Raw genomic sequence first — 21,112 nt, 5'->3', positions numbered from 1 at the left:
ATTGTGGGTTTTACCTCTGTAGATCCCTTTGTATTTCTCACTCCTGATTTGGTCCTTTGTGGTAATGGCTGTTGCTGGTGATAAATCTTTCACTTTTAATCTATTTATTACTGCCATTCCTACTTACAGGATGTTGAGCTTCACAGTGTAGCTGTTACTATTTAATTCTTCAATTATTGTAATTTTTTGGGCTAAGTGTCATCTAATTATCATATAGTTTACAAGAATCTCACTTTTAGCTCTAAAAGTAGTTGTACTGTGAGTTTGTCCAACACATGGCAGTGGCTTTTTCCAGACTTTGCCTTTTTGTTCAGTTTTGTGCAGTGAAATGAAATCTTCAGTAACTATTTCATTACAATCTATAACTACATTTTGTTTCTGTTGACCAATATTGTAAAATTGAATGTATCAAATTCAGGAATTAGTAATGATATTTGTATTTTTGCTTCCCTGTTGTGTCTTTCAAACTCTGTTTGTCTTCAGTTTTACTGACATTGTCTTTGCCATGATTGCATGTCATATTGTCCTCATTCTGCCATTTTTTCCGGTATCATGATGTGATTGTCATAACCTTTGTTTGAAAGAACTTCGCTGGTGTATTTTTACACATAGCCTATTACAATTTAGAGATCTGCATAATTTAACCTCCCTTTTTCTAATACAACATATTTACACATCTAAAGCAGCAGTCAAGTGAGGAGGTATAAGTGCTTTACCAATCTTAATGACTTCAGTCTGTTACCTTGCTGTACAGAAACAGATTTCACTTCCCCTGCCTCATGTTGTTAAAAGCAAAACTGAGGGACCAATGCTGACTCGCCCAAAGTCAGGTGGCAAGCATGTCTTTTGAAAGTAAGAATTGGACCTTTTTGCCTGTAGGTAATATAAAGTTCTTTGCATTGCTATTCAGTTTCTATTTTTGGTGTGATTTTGTAATTCCTGGGATGGTCATGAGTGGTTGGATTAGGTAGGGCATGGAGTTTGTACCAGGAGTCTGAAGGAGGGGAGTGGCTCTGTCAGCTGCATCATACAGACAGTTGCCATAGTGCCATAGCAAATACAGTGCTGCGGAAGAACATTACAGAAAATAAGTAGAAATTGTTTTAATTGATAAAATATGCATACTTTTAACATAAAATTTAACAAGTATTTTAATACTTTATAGAAGAATATTTAGGTCTAAAAATTTTTTTATGTTTTGAGGCAAGAAATTTATTAATTACTAGAGAAACTGACCTTGTCCTTCGTCTTACATTGGAATACAGGCTGGAAATTAACATTATTTTTGCTCTTTGAGATGTCATTTTAAAAAAGGTTAGATTATGGAAAAAGTATGAGGTTTTTCTAGGTTGTGGAAGGAGAGGTTGACCAGTTTTCCTAGACTATGCTCTTCCTTCTTTGCACTTTGGTTTCATCGCAAGACAGAAAAAAGGAGCTGTGTTCCTTCTGCCTCTTGAAGCTATACTGTGTTCCAAATGAGAAGTCAAGACATGTACAATTAGACATTGTATGCACCTTGTTTTAATGACAGATGTAGATTTCTGGAAACTGCTTGAATCCTTTGGCCTGGAAATCTTCCCTTTGGAGGAAATATTGGAAGCTGACATTTTAGCTGTAGATAGGGATATTTGAATGGAAAGTCTTGCATTCACAGGTGATAAAGAACACAATAAACTTTACTAACATGCTATTTGTTTCTGTCAATAGCTGTGACTTAACCTCTTAAATATTTTTATGAATGCAGAATTTTGCTGACTCTTACTAAACCAAGACAGACTGTTGCTAGAAGTCATAAACCAGTTCAAAATGCTAGAAGTTTCTAAGCGCCTCCTTTGTAGTTAAAATACACTCCAAATTCCTCTTCCCTTTGCCAATATCAATAAGCAAAAAATTTTGTCTAGCGGGCAGAAGGGTTGGGAGTTGGAGAACAAATGCTGCAGGCAAAAAGCCTGATTGTTAAACTATAGAGAGGGGTTAGCAGAGTATCAGGCCAGCATTTCAGGAGAAGTATGACACCCTGGAGTGTAAGATTTTTCAAAGCCTGGTTTTGCATACAATAATTCTGCATTTAACAAAAATATGACAGAAATTATAATGTAATTACGAAAATGTGCAGTGTTTTATTAGGGGAAAAGGGGGGAATAATTTTAGAAATCATAAGCTAAAGTTAGGGGCTTTTATCTTTATAAATAAAAATGGCCTGGTTTTTTGGGGTTTTTTTTATTTTTTTTTTTTATTAAGGTGCTGACTTTCCACAGTGTCAATGGCTATACAGAAGCATTAAGAATCATATAAATGTCAGGTCATATTGGTATAGGCACCTAAATATGAAATCTGTGTCCTAGGGGCTCTTTTTCTGTGGGTTCTACCTGGCTTTTTTCACACGTTAGGACTTTGGTTTGAAATTTTAAATTCCTCAGTGCAGGGCATATGTTTGTGCTGTTTCTGCAGATTGGAACTTCCGAAACAGATGGCATGAAGATTCTGAAGAATCAGACTTGGACACCCTCTCTTAAAAGTCTATGAACACTTTATTTAATTATTGTAGTGGAGATGACGGTTGAGTGGGGAAGAAGACTCGGGGGAGTAGAGTCCAGCTTTGCTTCTCCTGCTCCTCCCTCCTCCCACACTGCTTACCTTATGTGCACTTCTACTTATTCTTTTATACAATTGCTGGGTTTTTGCTTCTTCTGGTTACTTTTTAATGTAAAAACTAGGGTCTTCTTTCTATTTTGCTTTGTTAAATATTTGATTGTATTTTTCACAATTTATTTTACATTCTGAGTTCATTTGATTAGTGAAATAAAAAAAGAATAGATTTCATTTTGAAGCGGCATTTCTTATAAAAAATTTTTGGAGGGATAAAGATGCATTGCACATAATTCTGGGATCTTGGCTGATTTTTAATATATTGAAAAACTGAAGAGAACATGTAGGAATTCTGTACCTCCTTGCCTGCTCCCATAGGCAGTGAAAATGATTAATGCTTGTCATGCTGAGCTTGGTGTTTTCTTCTTATAGGAAAAACTTGGAGCTGCTTATTTCTTACTTCCAGTGACTTAAATAGAAGCTTTTGAGGTGTTTCTTTTTCTAGCCTTGGGAAGAACTAAAATCTCCTTGTATTTATAAACTAGACCAGAAAGAAAATTTCAGTGTTGCTGAGACAAGTTTTTCTGCCTACTAATAGGTATAGTCAAGGGAAGTGAAACAGCTTGCTTTGGAGCAAAGTTTGAGAGTGTAGGGTAATGAAAACTGTAATGAGAGCTTGTTCTCAATTAGCAGCTCTTTTCTTGTGTGCTACTGCTCAAATTTTTCAGGGGAAAAAAAATGGAAGAAAGTGGAGATGACTGGCCAGTCAAATACATGGTGAGAGCCACTAATAAAAATAAAGTGATCACTCAAGCTTACTCATTTCTATAGGAAGTCAGCATAGCTCATCTTTAGCATAACTCTGCCACCCTTTACTTCTCAAAGTATCCTCTACTTCTAGGAAGAGAAGTATTGCAACATATTTCCAAGGAAAAATGGTATTTTGAATTTATCCTTTTTCATCTGACCCACTCCCCTTGGAATAAATACATTCCCAGCAATCTTCCCAGCAAAAGAAGACTTTGCTTCAAACACAGCACCAAGTGCATACTGAGCAACTTCTAATTAAAAAAACCCTCAAAGATCACTCTAAGTGATGAGATTTACACCAATTTGTTAAGCAAAATGTGTGACAGAAGTTGATGAGTGTCTATTAGGTGACTCTTGTCTCCTGCTGCATCTGAATCCCTTGCAAGGAAGAGAAAAAGGTCACAGCATTTGTGTTTTGTAAGGTGCCCCATCATAGCTGTGAGCTGGGGTGATGTGTTCTCCTAGACTTGAGGAGGATTTATTTCCCTATACTGAGAAAACTGAGTGAGAATACTCACAGAGAATATAAACTGGGGTTTTTCTCATTGTTTTTTTTTTTTTTGCTGTGTTGTTTTATTTTATTTAGCTGAGCTCCAGTAGTCCAAGGCCACCTCCAAGGCTTCCCACTCCCTGAGCTGAATGGCCACAGGCAGCTCATTATCATGACTTGTGTTGCTGTCTCCAGCATTTTAAAAACTCTTTTTCTGTTTCTCTAGCAATGAGAGTGAAGTCATCTGCACTGCGACTCTTAACCCTTTTAAAAAGGATTTCTGTTAAAATATCCGTCAAGAGCCTCAGCATGGGCTGTACGTGCTCTTGCTGTAAAATAAGCATATCACTGAACTTGATGAGTGCCTGGGGAAAACTGCAGTTGTTGCTCTGTGCCATAGAGTCCCTAGCCAGCATGCTCACATGGATTCCCACCCCGCCTTTATTGCGAGAATATTAGGAAACAGAGTAGAATATTTCAGCTGGAAGGGACTTAGAACAATTGTCAATACTTGGAAAGTTACTTCAATTCTTACCTTTGCTTTCACCTTCTCCACTGTCTCTCTCCTTTCTGGCATTTCAGCCTGTAAAATCCTTTAGGTTCAGCCTGACATAGACTTGCTGGACAGACTAATGAAGCTGTCTGTGACCTTCAGTGCTGCCCAGAGTAGGACTTCTTTTAAGGTGATGGGATGCTGTTTCCTCTAGTCACCTCTACAGTCCTCCATCCCATTCACAGTGCACCCTGCCATACACATCTTTTGATTTAATCTTTGAATCATTGTAAATATTGCAGGAATTTCAATAATTCATGCTGGTTTATCCTGAATGGCCAAACATCATTTCTGTGTGACTGGAGTAGGACTTTGTGTGTGTGGAGCCAGGCTCTGCTGCAAGCAAGCTGCATTGCTGCTGGTCTCTCTTGCTTAGCAGTGAGAACACTGCCAAAGCACAGATGTCTTACAAAACCACAGCCATCCCCTATGGCTGCTTTGGCAGCATTAAATTCAGTAGCAATGTGGTCCTTTTGCCTTTTGGATTAAATGGAAATAGTGGGCTGCAGCCTAAGTCTCTGGGAACATTGGATCTTCTTTCTCCAAGGTCTGCAATTTCCCTTGAAAGTCTCAACTTTGAGGTGGTTGATTCATGATTAGAGAGAGGTTTTTCAGCACTATCGGAGCATGAATTTAATGTTTGCCATATCCTGAAGACTGGTGCTGTGGCAAGGGTGGCTGGATATTGTGTGGAACTCTTGACCTGTCAACATTGATTAGGTGCATTATTAAAGCAAATTATCGTGGGCTTCATACTCATTTAATGTGCAGGGCCAAAGTTTGGAACCAAACTTCTGTATCTCTTAAGTTCCACTAAAAAAATAGTTTTTTGTAGAGTAGTAAGGCCATCAGTGTGCTTTAAAATCTCAGTGTAGTTTACAAATGGAGTCCTTTTTCCTTGATCTGATGTTTGGAAAACATGAATGAGAGAACCTGTTTTCTAAAAAAAATATTTTTGGATTTTTTTCTGTTGGTGGGAAGATGCAGGTGGTAGGAGATACAGTTGGAGTTTCCTGCTCTCTTTCCTACCAACTTCAGCACAAACCAGAGAGGGAGCTGCCTTGAAAAGTTAGGGCACAATACATTGCTGCTTGTTTATTAGATGATTGAACTGAGCGTGTATTTGGTAAGGCAGCTGTTAGGAATGACTGACAGTAACAGGCTTGTTTGTCTTTAAAGTGAGAGCTTCTATCTTGCTGTTTAATGAGGGATTTACAATGGTATTTAGGTTTTGTGCATAAATTTCAGGAGAGTTTTGTCTTGCTTTCTCATGAATATGGATAAATTCAATAAGCTGAGTATTTTGTCAGTTAAAAGCATCTTGGGCACCCTTTAAACTGAGGATGTGTGTGCAAGAATTCCAATTCTTGCTTGTCAAAATTTGAAGCCACCCTGTAACATCTCCTGTTTTATTGTCTACAGAACTGTGAGCATCTTGAGTCTGATTGCTATTCTCTGAACTAACTCCTTTATCAAATCTTTCTACAGTTCTGCAGTTGTAGAATTCTGGAGTTTCACTGTTTATGCTGTGTGGTTTCTTTTTCAGCTTACTTAAGAATGTATAGATTCACTGCATTTATTTATCTCTCCATTAATGGGTTTTTTTAGGCTAATATACCAATCTGGCCAGTGTCCTGCGGTAAGGGATATCCAGTGGCCAAATTTAGTAGTGGAATATGCTTTTCTTGGCTGTTCTGTTCTCAGTTATGCCATTGCACTAGAGAGCAATGGCTGTCTTTTATGTTGCACTCTGTGTGTGTGGGTTCTGGTCTCAGTCATGAAGCTGAGAGAGCAACATACGTGGAGTAAGTGAAGCAAAGATTAAACTTATGGATATTTTAGAGTTTTTTATTTATTGCAGGTAATCAAAGTGTATAGTGAAGATGATACTAGCAGAGCTTTGGAAGTACCAAGTGATATAACAGCCAGGGATGTGTGTCAGCTCTTGATATTGAAGAACCACTATGTTGATGACCACAGCTGGACTCTCTTTGAACAACTTACCCACACAGGTTTAGGTAAGACTAATAATATATAATGAAATGATGGTAAATAAGGTGTTTGGTTTTCATTTTCACATGGAAGTACAATTCTAATAGAAAGGCTTGGAAGGAAAATGATGGAAAGTTTCTTCTGAATTTTTTATTTTTGGGTTTTTGCTTCTGATTATTTTTGAAAGGAGAGGTATAAACTAGATTTTTTTCATGGTACATTTGCTTCACACTGCTTGGTCTGCATCTGTAAGAATGGTTTGGAAGACACTAACAGTTTAAGTTCTCACTGCAAATTCTTCCTTGCTCTACCTTGTTTTTATCTAGCAGTTCTTTCTCTTTTTTGGGTGGTATTTCCTGCTTATCTCTGGAAAGACTTGGGTTATTTTCATTGGAAATAAAATCCTCTTTGTTCCTAACACACCTGAGTGAAATATCTGTGATCAGAGACTGAAAGAGGTTACACAGTGCTATTTTATCTTTACTGTAGAATTTGGTTTTCAGAAATAATATCAGAGTGGTATAGCCAGTATTTTCCTTCAGAAAATACTGTCAGTATTTTCCTTCACTACATTCAGTTTGGCTAGATTTATGGGGGACTCTGGGACAGCGCTACTTTAAAAGGAAAACAAAACCATTCCTCCAAACTTCCACACAGGACCAGTGAACTGTATTGAAGCAATGCCATGTGCTGTATTTTAAGTTGCTGGTAACAAGATGTTCTGAAATTTTTTCACTTTGTCAGTGTTCCTCTAGCGTAGTAAAACTTCTCTTTTTCTATTGTACAGTTCAAAATGTGTCATCTGTGGTTTCAAAATACAACATCCGATGTCTATTCTCTTTTGAAGTGTATAGGTGTACTTTTGCAGTATAAAAAACATAAGGCAAATTGATTGTGGGGAGAAAGGGGATTTTTGCAGAGATGTAAAAATGCAGAATACAGGAAAGACTTTCCTTAGCAAGAGAGGAGTTTAGAAGCCCACTGCTGGAAAGTAATAGTGAACTGAATCTCAAGTTTGACAATCCTACTTGCTTTTACAGAATGGTGTTTCAGTACTGTGTTGTGTATGCTTTTGATAGGAAATTATGTTAGAAAAAAATGTACTAGAAGACAAATGCCAAAGAAATGTGGTTATAATTTCACATCACTCAAAATTTCCATGTTATTCTTGAACTTTGGCACTGTACTAGAGCTAAAAAAGGTAGTACTTCTGCAACTTCAAGGGCAGTTCCATCTGCTAGTGCAAAGTGTGCCTTGAAAAAGAGGATGTTCTGGATGCCTTCCTGCATTCTAAAATACATGGAAAACTCCATGGAATTCTTAATTCTCAAAAGAGGCTGTACTGGTACCTGGTAACTCCAGTGCTATTGATTTTAAAAAAATGTACACACCAGGAACAAAAATCAAACACCCCCACAAACATTCTCCCTGGCCACTCTCTCTGTCCCCCCCCATATATTTAAATATGACTAAAAGCTATTGTTAGAGTCCCTTTCTTCCTCTGGATGTATCTAGGGGATCCAGCCTTGTGCATTTATTGAAAATAAACTTGACTGTGCATCTCTCAGTTATGTTTATCAGCTGTATTTTAAGGATGAACCACAAAAGCTAAAACTATTTTCTGCCCTGTTATACTCCTTTATCCTATGCAGGTAGACACAAACGTTTTTCAAATTTCTTTTCTCGCTTTGTAAAATTTCAAAGATATTTGTAACCTTTTGCACTGAATGTATCAGCTGTAAGATGCTTCCAACTCAGAGGAAGGTCAGAGTTAAATCTGGGTCGAGGTTGAAAATGACTGCTATAGAGAAAGAGGTAGCAAAATGGCTTTAGAAAACAGTACTATATAAACAGTAGAAGTGTTTTTTGTATTTTGTAGTGTAGCTGGTGTTCAAGTAGTGCTGTAACTATTGAAGGAGACGCCTTTGAGCAACCATGCCAGAACAATAGGGGCACTGTTTCTCCAGCTTTCTGCATTTGCACAGTACACTTTTTGACAAGTGGTGCATTTTTTTCAATCTAGAAGATTTCTTGGAAGATTTCAATATCAAATAATTAGTGAAATTGTTTTTCCTAATATTCTGATATTCTCGAAATTGCTGAAGACCTTCATTCACTATGCAGTCTTATAATTGCTCCAGCTGCTTTCAGTGTAGTTCTAGAAAAAGGTGAATGTTTAATTTTAAAAGTAAAATAATTTCCTAGATGATGAGGTTGACAATTCAACATTACTGGCCAAGGAAAGCAACAATTTGAGATATCCCCTGTGTATTTTTAGAGTACTGAATGATAATGGAGTTATTTTAACAATGCTGGTTTAGATCTGGTTTTGTTAGAAAGAGTTAACATATTCACCTTGACTTGCTTTAAGTATATTCTTAAGGACTGGAAGCGTAGTTTGAACAAATACTTTGCAAATGATGAGTTAGTTTGGGATTATTTTCTGTTTGTTACTGCTGTGTGTTTTACCCATGTAAATTTGGAAAGTCTTTTTCATCTCATAAGTTAAGTGAATTGGTATTGAAAGGAGAAGTGCTGTGAGCAAACGTGTGTGTCTATGTAAACTCCAGGAATACGTGGATTAATAATTCATCCATCAATTAGTGAACATTTTCTTTAAAACATTTCAGCTGTCTGAATACTCCCAAATTAGATATAATTGCATGAATCTTAGTGAACTGAGCACAGTGTTCTACTTTTAATCAAGACAGACATTAATTACATTGCTGGATTGTGCACCTTCATTGCTGTGTGGAGGTATCTGCTGAGAAGGTTTAAAGAGGAAAAAATCCCAACAAAACTCCCACCTAGAGCAATGCACAAACCCATGGTCTCTATATTTCAATTTTCACAAACATATATGCCCTTGGGTGCAGAGCTCTATTGTTGAACACTAAGGATGGTTGTGTCCTCACTGCAGCTGCCTCGGCAGCCAGGAAGCTCAGCTTTCCTCCCCACCTCCCAAGTTTTGCAGTAGCAGGGGTTCTGTTTCAAATATCTGAAGTTCAGCAATTCCTGCATCTCTATAAATCAATATATTTCAGAACTGTGTCTTTCTGGTATATGTTCTTTTAACTTGAATGGTTTTCACAATGCCTGAGATCATTGAAAGCAGCTGAAGTGTGCCTAAATTGGGATGATGCCGTGTCATCCATACCACCAAGCACCTTGGTGCTGTGAGTGCCATACTTCCCCTGCAATTCCCCTGAGCAAGGCAGGCTCTGAAAACAGAACAGTTATCCATAACTGCTTTCCTTTGTAAGGGAAGTACTATCGTCATCCAGAAATTTTTCCTTTTCTACTGAGAAATTTTTCTGCTGGCTGTAAACAGTTTTCTGTTTGCTTCTGCAGCTGAACACCCATTTTCTAAGGCTCCTCTTTTGAGCAGAGGGCAGTGCCTTGGCCAGGCACATCAGTATCCTTCAGTCTCATTTTGATTTCAACCTGCATTCTTTCAGGTACTCTCTAAAGGCTGGGAAGATTCATAAAGCACTACCTGTGCAACAGTGCTGAGCAATGTCTTTCTATTTTTTATTTAGTTTAAATTTTTTCCCCACTGGGTGGCTGGAGAAGAGGCTTTTTGAAATGTGTTCTATCATGTACTCCAATATTAAATCTTTCATGTGCATTAAATACTTTCCATAGTTAAGGAGGCTGTTGTGGACTGTAGCAGGTGTTCCTCATGTTAGAGATAGTAGTAATAAAGAGATGATAGAAAGGTAGGTAGAAATTCTCCAGTCTAGTTGGAAGACAAAAATGATTTACCTAAACAGAAGGGCAGCTTTTTCATGTGAGCATTTAAGGATTTGATTACAGGGCTGTGTTTTTGGAGGCCATCAGTGTTTCAGTTCCTTCAAAAAAGTAAGTTTACTCAGTTATAAAATGTTTCTTGCTGTGACACCTTAAAAATAAAGAAATATCAGCACCTTTACCCATCTTTTGGGGTGATGCACAATGTCATATTTTTCTACCAAGAAGTAAGTCTTGAGGAAATGGTGTTTTCTTAAATGTCACAATGCCAAGCATTTAAGAGTTTTAAATGTCATCTCAGAGGAGCACTTTCTCTCTATAAAACTGAAGGGAAAAAATGCTGGTTTTAACTCAGAGCTTCAGTTCTTTGCCCTTGCATCTGAAGAATGTGTTTTGGAATAGAACAACCTGTACAAGATTTCAAGATGCTTACTTTCATTTCACTATTTTTGGGTATTTTTTTATTTTCTGAATTTCTTTATGGTTTTATTTTCTTCATTTAATCTGGTTACAAAATGGGATTTTCATCCCTAATCTCTGTCTTTTTGGACTCAAAAATTGGTTAAATTCAATGAAGAGCGAGTTAAATTCAATGGAAGTTTAACTTTGCTCCATTTTCTTGTAGGAAGAGCTATAGAAGACCATGAATTAGTGATGGAAGTCCAGTCAAACTGGGTAATGGAAGAGGAAACCAAACTGTATTTTAGAAAAAATTATGCAAAGTATGAGTTTTTTAAAAATCCACTGGTAAGTCCTAACATTTTATCTGTGAAGTGGTGCAGTTAGTGTTTCTAAAAAAGAATTTTTTGGTGCACACAGATAGTCAGAGTTTAAATCTTTTAGTGTCACAAGGAGTCAAAAGGAATAATCAAGAGGGAATATTTGAAATACAGCAATGTATTGTAGTGCATGTGATCATTGGCTGGTCCCTTTCTTGCAGTTGTAAAACAGCCATGTTCATTTTTTATGTTTGGGGGTGATGGGAGCAACAGTTGGGTTTAGCTGTATTGAAATTTGCACATGGACGTAAAAGAAAATCAAATTTTTGCAACTCAGTGAACTTTTCAGCAAGTGACAATGTAATATGAAATGAAGCAGTGTGAGGAGGGGCACCTGTAGCAACGATGATTTTATTGTTGAAGTGAAAATTGAATGTTCTGGCCCAGCACTGCCAAATTGCAGCTTCTCCCAGCTGTAGCTAAATGGCAACTGACACAAAAGGCCATGAGCAGCCATAACCTGTTAGGGGTAAGTGAAAGTGAAGCCAAAGTTAGCATACATAAGGAATGGAAAGAGAGCACAGATATCTTGTAACTCAGGGATGTTGCCAAAGGTTAATGCTGCTGATTCAGACCTTGGCTGATGGCAAAGGCCATGGAAGCAGTCCTGGCTCAGCAGAAGGAACTTACCATCTGGTTGCTCCATGGTGTATTTGGACAACTCCAAATGCTGTCTCTTATAAAACCTTGTTTCAGATGTAAAAGGGAGAAATAGCAGAACTGTGTGAGGGCTTAAAAGATAAAAAGTGAAAGGGAGCTCAGGTTATCTATGTATGAAAAAGATAAAAAGGTAAATATAAAGATAACAAGAAATATAAGAGTTTTGGGATTTTTTTTTTGTTTGATTTAACTGTGTGTCTCTGGACAAATCATGATACATTTGTCCCAGATATGGAGATATCACTATACCAGTGAAAAATTTTTCAGCTTGAGATGGTCTGCAGTTAGTAAAGAAGCTTTCACAGAATCACAGAATGGGTCAACCTCCCTGCTCAAGCAGAATCATCCTAGAGCACATGACACAGGATTGCATCCAGAGGGTTCTTGAATATCTCCATTGAGAGAAATTCCACAGCCTTTCTTGGCAATCTGTTCCAGTATGTGATCACCCACATAGTAATGAAGTTCCTTCTATTCAGGGGGGACTTTCTATGCATCAGTTTCTGTCTGTTGCCTCCAAAAATTAAGTTTCTGTATTGCTTAAGCAGCGAGTGGAGCTGGCTGTGGAGCGTGGAGGACCTGCAGCTACACCAGCTTCAGCAGCTATAGCTAAGCAGGGCTCTTCTGGGTGCTCTGGTCCCAGCTGCAGCAAGAATGCTTTATCACAATGAGTTAATATGAATTAACCCTACCAGCAGTTCAATTTCATTAAAAATGGAAATTGCTGGACATTAGAGGGCTAAGGGAATATTAACTTCAAATTTGTCCAGGCCTTGAGAAAACATTATTTGTGATGGTCAAACCCTCGTCTGGTTCATATCTGCATGACTGTATTGAACACCCCAGCTGCAGGTCTGTCCCATAAATTATCCCTTGGGCTTTCCTTGATAATGAAACTGGCATTTTAGTTGTAGGCTTTTAACCCCATCATGTTGATGTAGTCAAATTTTTTTGTTAATTTGTATAATACATAAAAGAGAAGATTTAAAAAAAAAAAGAGAGAGAGAACTCTTTCTTTCTGTGTTAGTGGAAGATATTCCAAAATATTTTACTGGGTTTCTAGTGTAATGAAAACAATAGAAAACAATACACTTTTCAGCATGTTGGTGTATAGCCTCCTTATTTTGTAGAATATATTGACTCCCCAGGCAAGTCTTGTATGTCAACAGCAATAGAAATTACTGCTACAAAAACAACACTAAGGGCCAAATATTGCAATGTGATTTGCACTGGTGTCTGAAATCCTGTTCCAGAGACTATTGATGTTTTCTCAAAATTCTGTGTTTTTCAGCAAATAATATATAGCATGTGCCAAATTTTGGGATGATATTAAGGTAAGCCTAAATTATTGGATCAGGGAATCTTCAGTGTCTTGCACTGCACTGAGAACTTAAATAGCACATACAAAAGAGAAAGTTTTGTATTTATTTCTACAGAACTTTGATACAAGTTCTTGTTGTTACAGAGCTTTTTTCCAGACCATATGATATCTTTTCCAAGTGAGACCAATGCAGCTCTAAGCCACTCTGGGATTTTACAGGTATGTAATCCTTGAATGAAGATGAACCAGCACAGCTCATAATTTCCCATTATCTGTGCTGTGTGAGTATAGTTCCTTGTTGCTGTTGGATCTGTTGCTATATTTTGAATAACTCAAAACATGGTTAATAACTTTTTTCCTCAAGAGATAAGAAAGAATGTGTCCCTTCCTAGCAGCTATTAAATGTCCACACTTGGAAATTTGGATGTCCTTTAAGAATCAAGAAGTACCAAAGCAAAGGAAATAGAGTGAAAACATTAAATACCTTTACTGGCTATTTTGGGTGAAAGACACTTTTTCCTTAAATAGGTGGAGGAGTGCTGAACAAACTTAGTAGCAGCCTGTGGTAGAATACCAAAATACTGGTGATGTGACGCAAATGGATATAAAAAAGAGTTAAATGGTTAAACTTAACGAGTAGAAAATTTAGACTGACTAGTATGATTTGTTAGCTACTGTAGCCTTCAAAAGAAATTATGGTAGGTCACTCAGTGTTAGTCATCTTTTAAGCAGACACAAGATTCTAATTTACAGTGGGAATAATGAAATGATAATACAAAATGACCGTATCAGGGATCATTGTCTTACTTTCAAAGAGGGGAAAAATGACTAATAAAGGTGGAAACATACACATTACTCTTGTTTGCTTGTCATTAGAAAAATTAAATAATAGAAGAAGAACTTCCACTGGTCTTAAGACAGCAACACTATGCATGAGTTTTGGGGATACAGAATGATTGGAAAGGCAACATAACACAGGATATTTAGGGCAGAAGCAAAAGAAACACAGAAATTAGTTTTTAAAAAATCTGTATGATGAGGTCTACCTTAGCATCCACCAGTAAATGAAAACCATTTTAAGTAACTAATTCTCAAAGTACTCTTTCATATTAAATGATTATATGCTTATAAGAGTGGATTTTAATCAAGATGTTAAGATTATCCCAAATATAGTAAAATTTTTTGTGACTTAGATTTGACACACACTAGATTCTGTAGGTAAATTTTACAAACCTAAGTAAAATTTTTGTGATTTCCGAAGTGGTGCAAATCTAATGAAAATTGTTTTCCTTTTGCCACCTACATAATACAGATTTCGCAGTCTAGCATAAACATTTAATTTAGAAAATTCTGTCCCCTATGTTAATGGAACCTTGTATTTTTCCTCACAAATCTAATTTAGTAGTTCAAAAAATAATGAAGGCTTTTATAAGAAAACTGTTTGCCATATATTCTTGTGCAGAACTTCTTTACGCCCATATTGTGAGATCTAGAATATGTTCAAAGCTGCTAGGTATACTTAAGAATCATTCTGAATATATATCTAGTTACTTGTCATTTTGGTAGCTTGAAAAACAGGTTGCCAGCTCTCCTCTGTTGCTATTTTGTGTTGCATTGTATATTTAATTGTATTTCATCAAATAAAACTCAATAGGCACAAAGTAGAGAATACCTTGGTGGATTGTGCAGCCATTGTGCACATTTCAGCAGAAACTGTTGGGTAAATTGTTTACAGTGAGTCACTATCTCCTTGGAAACTTTCATTAAGACAAGTTAATGGGCTGCATTATTATTTGTGATGTGCTTGGTAAAGTATCAAAAGAGACATTAGTTTGACAATTCAATGCTTACAAGTGATTAAAAAATCACTTCTGATACTTTGACATCCTTTTGTGGATTGAGCTGTAAGCAAGTAAAATGTTTTCAAGCTCTGTTTTTCTTAACTCTCATTGAAAATGCAAGAGTGAGTATTTTGGCTGATGATTTTGAATCAGAACATCTTTGTAGAACAGAGCCACAAAAACAACAGAGAAGTTCATGAGTCTCCTATCCATTTAGCATGTGCTAAGTAAAAGTACTAGGTCTGGGATATAGTGAGTGTCTGTGTGTACCAAAGAGAGGTTTAATTGCTGCCATGAATTAGCCTACAGAGGAGGTGTGTCACTGTATTGATCAGGGTATAGCAGCTCTGAGACACAATGCTGTATGTGCATGTGTAGTGTGGGCAGTCTGGGTCATTTGGAACTTGCTTTAGGCTATTTTTGCAAATTGGATGTTTTAATATATGTCAAAAATGAACATGGTATGACAATTTTAAGATCATTATTAAGAGCCAGGCTTTAATTTCTTTAATCTCTCTGCCATAGCAAGTCCCTCTTTCCCTAACCAGTTTGTCTGCCAGGCTTCAGGCTGAAACAGACCTGCACTGCATTTCAGGCTCTTGCCTGTCTCCTGGATGTTGTTTTAAGCTCCCCATTGCCTTACTCTGTCTTCCACTCTAGGTTTTGTTGGCTTCCCAGTCTAAACCTTTCAGGGGGACTGAAATCATAGGGGACAATATTGAGATTTAGAATCAATTCTTCACTAGAAGTACTTGGTGCTTGAAAAATTTTTCAGCAGGTTCAGGATAAAAATCCAGCTAATTCCCAGTAGTATTGGTCTGGATCATGGCTAGCTGTCATCACATCTTTAAAGAAATCAGTCATCAAATTCAACGTGATTCACAAAGTCTAGCATAATGATGGCTTCTTTAACTCCCTGAAACACTGCATGTTTCAGCTCCTTAGTGCTGTCTGTATCAGTATGTGAAGGACATGGTGGCATTTGACACCACTCTACTTATCAGGGTATATATTTCACTGTGTGGGGAAGAGGGTGCAAGTTTATTTCTGCATATTGTGTGACTAGTAGTCCCTGTGTGCAGGGGACTATCATTTAGCTCTCCTCTCTTCTTCCACTACGAAGGATTTTTCTTATTTTTACCTGCATAAACAGGGATCTATTCCTTCCTATAACAAACTTGTATACACCTCTATTAAAAAAAACCCCAACAAAACAAGGGGCAGCAAAAAAAAAACCCCAACAAAAACCAAGCTGAAACAAAAAAACAACCCAAGTAAATTTTCTTTCCTACTATAATTCATTTTTGGCATTTATTACAGACATTCAGTTCTCACTCTGAAATATTTTTACTGCTCATCCTTCTGACAGTTAATGGTTTTGACTACAGCTTGTTCATGTTCTATTTTCTCACATATTCCTCAGCTGTCTTTCCTTAGAAAGGAAAAGATGGATTTAAGATTGCCTTTTCCCTAGCATTACTGCTACTTTATTTTAATTGATAGCATGGGTACAACAGTGACTGTCGAAGCTTAGCATTGTATTGCTCCTCCACTTTGGTCTGCTGAGTAAGAGAAGTGTTATTTCATGACAACATTTCTGGTTTGAAGCTCTTATGGCAGAAATCCTGGGGAAGACACTTGTGCAGGCAGGAAGCCAACCACTCCTTTTAGTTTCAGCAGAGACATTAAAGCCTAAAAAGATGCTCTTTTGTTTTTGCATACATTGGCTTGTTTAGATTTTCTTAAGGCTTTAATTTGACTTTGTTTATGGATTTTATACTTTTTCAGTTGAGCCTGCTTATTTCCCACCAGTGAACCTGTTAGTACATGGCAAAGGGAAGTTGAACAGCCGGAACACGTACCAAGACCTACCCGTCTGCTCAAGTGGGGCTAAAATAGCTTTAAGTGCATTTGCACACAGCTGTGTGCCAGCAGATGTGTGTGTAGCTAGATGTACCTAGGCTTACTGTAATTGAGCTGTTCAGGTGAATAGCAGTGAAGCTGCTCATAATGCAGTCCTGGTGGTGGGCCGGGGCACTGCCCTGGCCAGTGGAGCCCTGCTCGTGTTATTGCATTCACACCAGCACAGGCTGTTTTGCAGCTGGTACTCGTGCATCTCACAGCAAGGCAGAAAAACAATAAAAGTCAAAGAAACTTTGTATATCTTGATTGGACAGTATTATTTAATGGTCAGAGAACTCGGTTTGCTTCCAAAATAACGTTCACTGTTTCATTCTGCTGGAGTCCAGTACTGGCCAGTGCATCTCTTGCCTTGTTATCTGTTGTTTCACTCCTCAAATAAGATCTTCTGAAAATAGAAGTGTGTGGGAGGAAAATTCAGCAATGAAAACTGCAGATATCGACCAGAAAATCCTTTGTGCCATACCTGTATGTAAGCCTTGACAGAATTTATGATACCACAGATCAGTCCTGGGGCAAGGTTCCTAGAAGAGCTCAGAAATAACAGATTCTGTGGTGTATATGGAAATAGAAGAATTCTGGATTAATATGTTTAGAGTCATAGTTCTGAGTAGTGTTATTGGAAGAGGAGTGATAAAAATGAATGCATTACATGGAATTTGGGTAAAGTTAGCGTGGTTGCTCACTTTTAGTGGGCAGTTTTGCAGCAAGACTGAATAGAACTGTCAAACTCGCAGCAAGATAAGAGTTGTGTTGCACTCTGACAGTGTCTGATGAAATGGCTGAAGAGAAGTCACTGAATATCCTGAGTAGAGGCAGGAGCTGTCTTGAGGACTGGCTCAGTCTCTCTGGTTTTGGTTCAACTAAAGCTCCTCCTTAAGCATCTTTCAGGTGCAGAGCCCTTTATTCCCTACTTTTGAAAATGCTAATATCTGCCTGACCTGCATGGTTTTGTAATTCAGAGTTTGTGGTTTGCGGAATTAATTTTAACTCAGGTCAGTTAATTTCTCTGGTTTGTAACAAGGTGGGTGAGGGGAGGGATGTAATTTTTCTCTTCTGTTGTTAGCACCGATTAGCAGTTTTATATAAATAGGGTCTGAGGCATGGGATCAGTACTTCTTACACTGGTTTAGTTGCAGAAGTTCACATACTGCAGAAGTAATGCTCTCATTTCAAACCATATGGTTCCATATAAATATGTAACTTGCTTAGCATACCTTGGAGTTATGTAACATTCTTACATGCCTTAAATGAGAGGTGCTGTTGATGAGATTAGATGTGATCATAACTGAATTACTGTGGTGTGATAGTGTATTTAGGAGTTATTCCCCTTAGTCCTGAGTATGTTAATGAAACACAAAGCTGATTTCTGAGGAAAAGAAAAATGCATGTCTGATACTTTCTTTCAGATGTTCCTTAGCTCCAGCACATATCCTGAGATTCATGGTTATTTGCATGCAAAGGAGCAGGGGAAAAAATCATGGAAAAAATTGTACTTTCTTTTGAGAAGATCTGGCCTTTATTTTTCCACTAAAGGTACATCTAAGGTAAGGGGGAAAAAAAAAAAACAGAGAGCAAGAACTGTCAAGTCAGAGCAAATATGTATGTATTTATCATTTTTTGTAATAACAACCAAATTTTATAATCAAATAATTAAAATTAGAATGATAAAGAATAAATCTACTTATTATAGATAAAATCTAGAGAGATATGGAGATCCAAAACTGGGAAGGTGTTGTCTTAGAAACTCTGGTTTCTTTTTGCCTGATAAGTTTGCTTCATTCTGCTTGGTATTTCTCATAACAGAGTACCTGTTAAAACAAATTGTCAAATACTAGTTAAATTTCTGATGTATAAGTAGATGTTCTGAAAAGTGGATATAGTAATTAATTACATCAAATAAATAATTTTTACAGATAAATTTGGGAATTCTAAAAATTTGTCACTGGACACCTTTTCATTTTACGAGTTGAAATTTTTGGTGGTGGTACTTTAAGCCTTATCGTGTTAAACATTGGAGTTGAGAAACCTTTTACATAAACTGCTCAAACCAATGTTTATTCATGTTTTGGATTTTCTGTAATTACCTGCTAGAGTTTTCATTGAGCTGTTTTGTATCCTTTGGCAAATTTCTTTTGTTTGCTTCCTTGACATAATTAACTTAGTGAGTAGAGATAATGGTTAGAAATGGTACTGGGCAATAATTATAACAGTATGTTGTTTTTCAGTTTATGAAAGTTTATTTTGTTTTGATGTTTGAAATGCATACTGCTCTCAAAACTTGCCTCCTACTCTAATTTTATTATTGCTTGAATCTAGTGGAAGTTTTCTCGGAAATTATATAACTTGTAGTCTGGGTTTTTTTTCCCCTCTGGAAGAATAAACTATTTAACTGATTTGATTTCTTTTTCCTCTGCATTATGAAATGAATATTGAGTTGCCTCTTTTTAGACTTCATGATGTCATGTTTAAAACTGCAGTTTGTAAGACTGTATTTTGGAACAGGATAACTACTGTATTCTTCCAAGTTTCTTATCTGGAGAGCCTGGCTAAAAGTAGTCTAACTGTATTACATTACTTTTCTTTTTAGGAGCCAAGGCATCTGCAGTTTTTCTGTGAATTCAGCAATAGTGATATGTACATGTCTTTAACAGGCAAAAAGATTTCTGGAGCACCAACAAACTACGGATTCTGCTTTAAGGTACAAGCTTATTATTCTGATACATATTAAACCAAGCCACAGTTTTTAGGTAAGCTTAAGTTTCTTTAAGGCTTTGAAAGCAATATTCAGCTGTCTGTTATAAAATAGGAGAATTAGTGGCTTTTATTTCAACAGGTATTATCTTCAAGATATGCTTTAATGCTAAAAAAATGTGCTGTGGCCTTCTAGCCTAACAAATCAGGAGGAACCAGAGACCTGAAACAGCTCTGTGCAGATGATGAACAAAGTAGGACCTGCTGGATGACAGCAATTAGGTTACTCAAGGTAATTTTTCTGTGTGAAGTTAACTTCTTGCTTAAGTGTGCCATGTGATATTTTGATGCTGTTGAGTAGAGATGTAACATCATTTTAGATTCCCATGCAATAGCAGTATCAATTTTGTACTTCAAAATCTTTTTTTTTTCATCCCCACAAGAAGAGAGCGTTCAAAGCCTGGAATCATTTTAAGGGATGGAATGATGTCTCAATCCTGAAAATATTTAACATTAAGCATATGCTTCTGTGTAACCATGTTGAATTCAGTGAGATTGCTGAGTAATGTTGAACAAAGCGACAAGAATACACAACAAGGGAGCTTGAATGTTTTTAAAATGTGACTGTTTGTGACAAAATAGGAACGGGCCAGTTGGTATATTAAATGAGTATTTAATGCAAAGTGTACATTTAAAAAGGCAGCAGCAACAGTGATGATGTACATTTCCTTAGCCTAACAGCTTTTCTCCCTGGTTTTTAATGGTAAAAAAAGCGTGTGCTATCTTTTTCATCTGGAAAAAACCTTACTTGGCTTAGGTTCATAATTTAAAATGCTAACCATGTTATTTTCTGGTTTTAGTATGGGATGCAGCTGTATCAGAATTACATGCAACCATATCAAGGTAGAAGTGGCTGCAGCCCTTTGAATATAACACCTATGGTATGTCCCGCAGTAGCTCCATGAATAAATACATGTTTCTGCCATTGTGCTATTTTCAAGTACCTTGTGTCAGTTACACTACTGACCTGCTCCTTCAAAACCTTGCATGTGCCAATGCTTGCCTAAATATTTAGGGCTGCCAGGGTTGACTAGAGAGCTAATTAATTAATTTCCTTTCTTAGAACAAATGAGTTAAAAGGCTTTCTCTTTGTAAAATCTTCAGTATTTTGGGAGTTCATTGGCTTATTACTGCTGAATGGAAAGAAGATTTTGAAAACAAAGCAACAGGACCATAAATGCGTTAAAAACGAAGCAAAGTGTTTAAGGTTACACATGCTGATGAAAAAGAAGATTGTAACAAATCCTTTTCGGTATACTTCCTCTTTTAATTTTTTAAAAAAATATAAACTATTAAGTACTTGAGATGAATTTGAGCTGGTGTAATACTGACTGGACTTTGGGGTAAAACCATAATTTGGCAGATGGTCTGCCCTGTTTTGGAGAAAAAACAGCCTATACTAGATATCGTGTCCATCTTATCAGTAGGATAGTTGGGATTGGATGAGGTTGTCCATTTCTTAATATCCTATGTTATCCCAGCTCTTTATGAGTCATTTGATTTCAGACTTTTTCATGGATGATTTATATCCCTTTTGTGTTTTGTTTTTGGCTAAATTGGATAAAAATTACTTATTGCCAAGATCTGTGGCAATGATTTTATGGTGAATTTTTTTTTGCTTTTGTTATAGTTTTTTGCTGATAAAATGCCTAA

At 36.9% G+C, this 21,112-nt stretch overlaps 1 protein-coding gene across 1 annotated transcript in view; it reads left to right on the top strand.

Annotated features, from left to right (window-relative positions):
* The window catches only part of GRB14 (growth factor receptor bound protein 14), a 58,039-nt gene that overhangs the window by 26,590 nt on the left and 10,337 nt on the right, over positions 1-21,112 (top strand). Inside the window, exons 3-9 of the mRNA XM_059852356.1 lie at positions 6,304-6,460; positions 10,810-10,931; positions 13,089-13,163; positions 18,115-18,252; positions 19,296-19,406; positions 19,596-19,691; positions 20,260-20,340. Of these exons, the coding sequence (XP_059708339.1) occupies positions 6,304-6,460; positions 10,810-10,931; positions 13,089-13,163; positions 18,115-18,252; positions 19,296-19,406; positions 19,596-19,691; positions 20,260-20,340 (780 nt within the window). The remainder of the gene's footprint in view (positions 1-6,303; positions 6,461-10,809; positions 10,932-13,088; positions 13,164-18,114; positions 18,253-19,295; positions 19,407-19,595; positions 19,692-20,259; positions 20,341-21,112) is intronic.

Source organism: Haemorhous mexicanus, chromosome 8 (genome assembly GCF_027477595.1).
Source record: "Haemorhous mexicanus isolate bHaeMex1 chromosome 8, bHaeMex1.pri, whole genome shotgun sequence".
In the NCBI taxonomy this organism is placed as follows: Eukaryota; Metazoa; Chordata; class Aves; order Passeriformes; family Fringillidae; genus Haemorhous; species Haemorhous mexicanus.
This window is presented reverse-complemented; position numbering and strand designations above follow the sequence as displayed.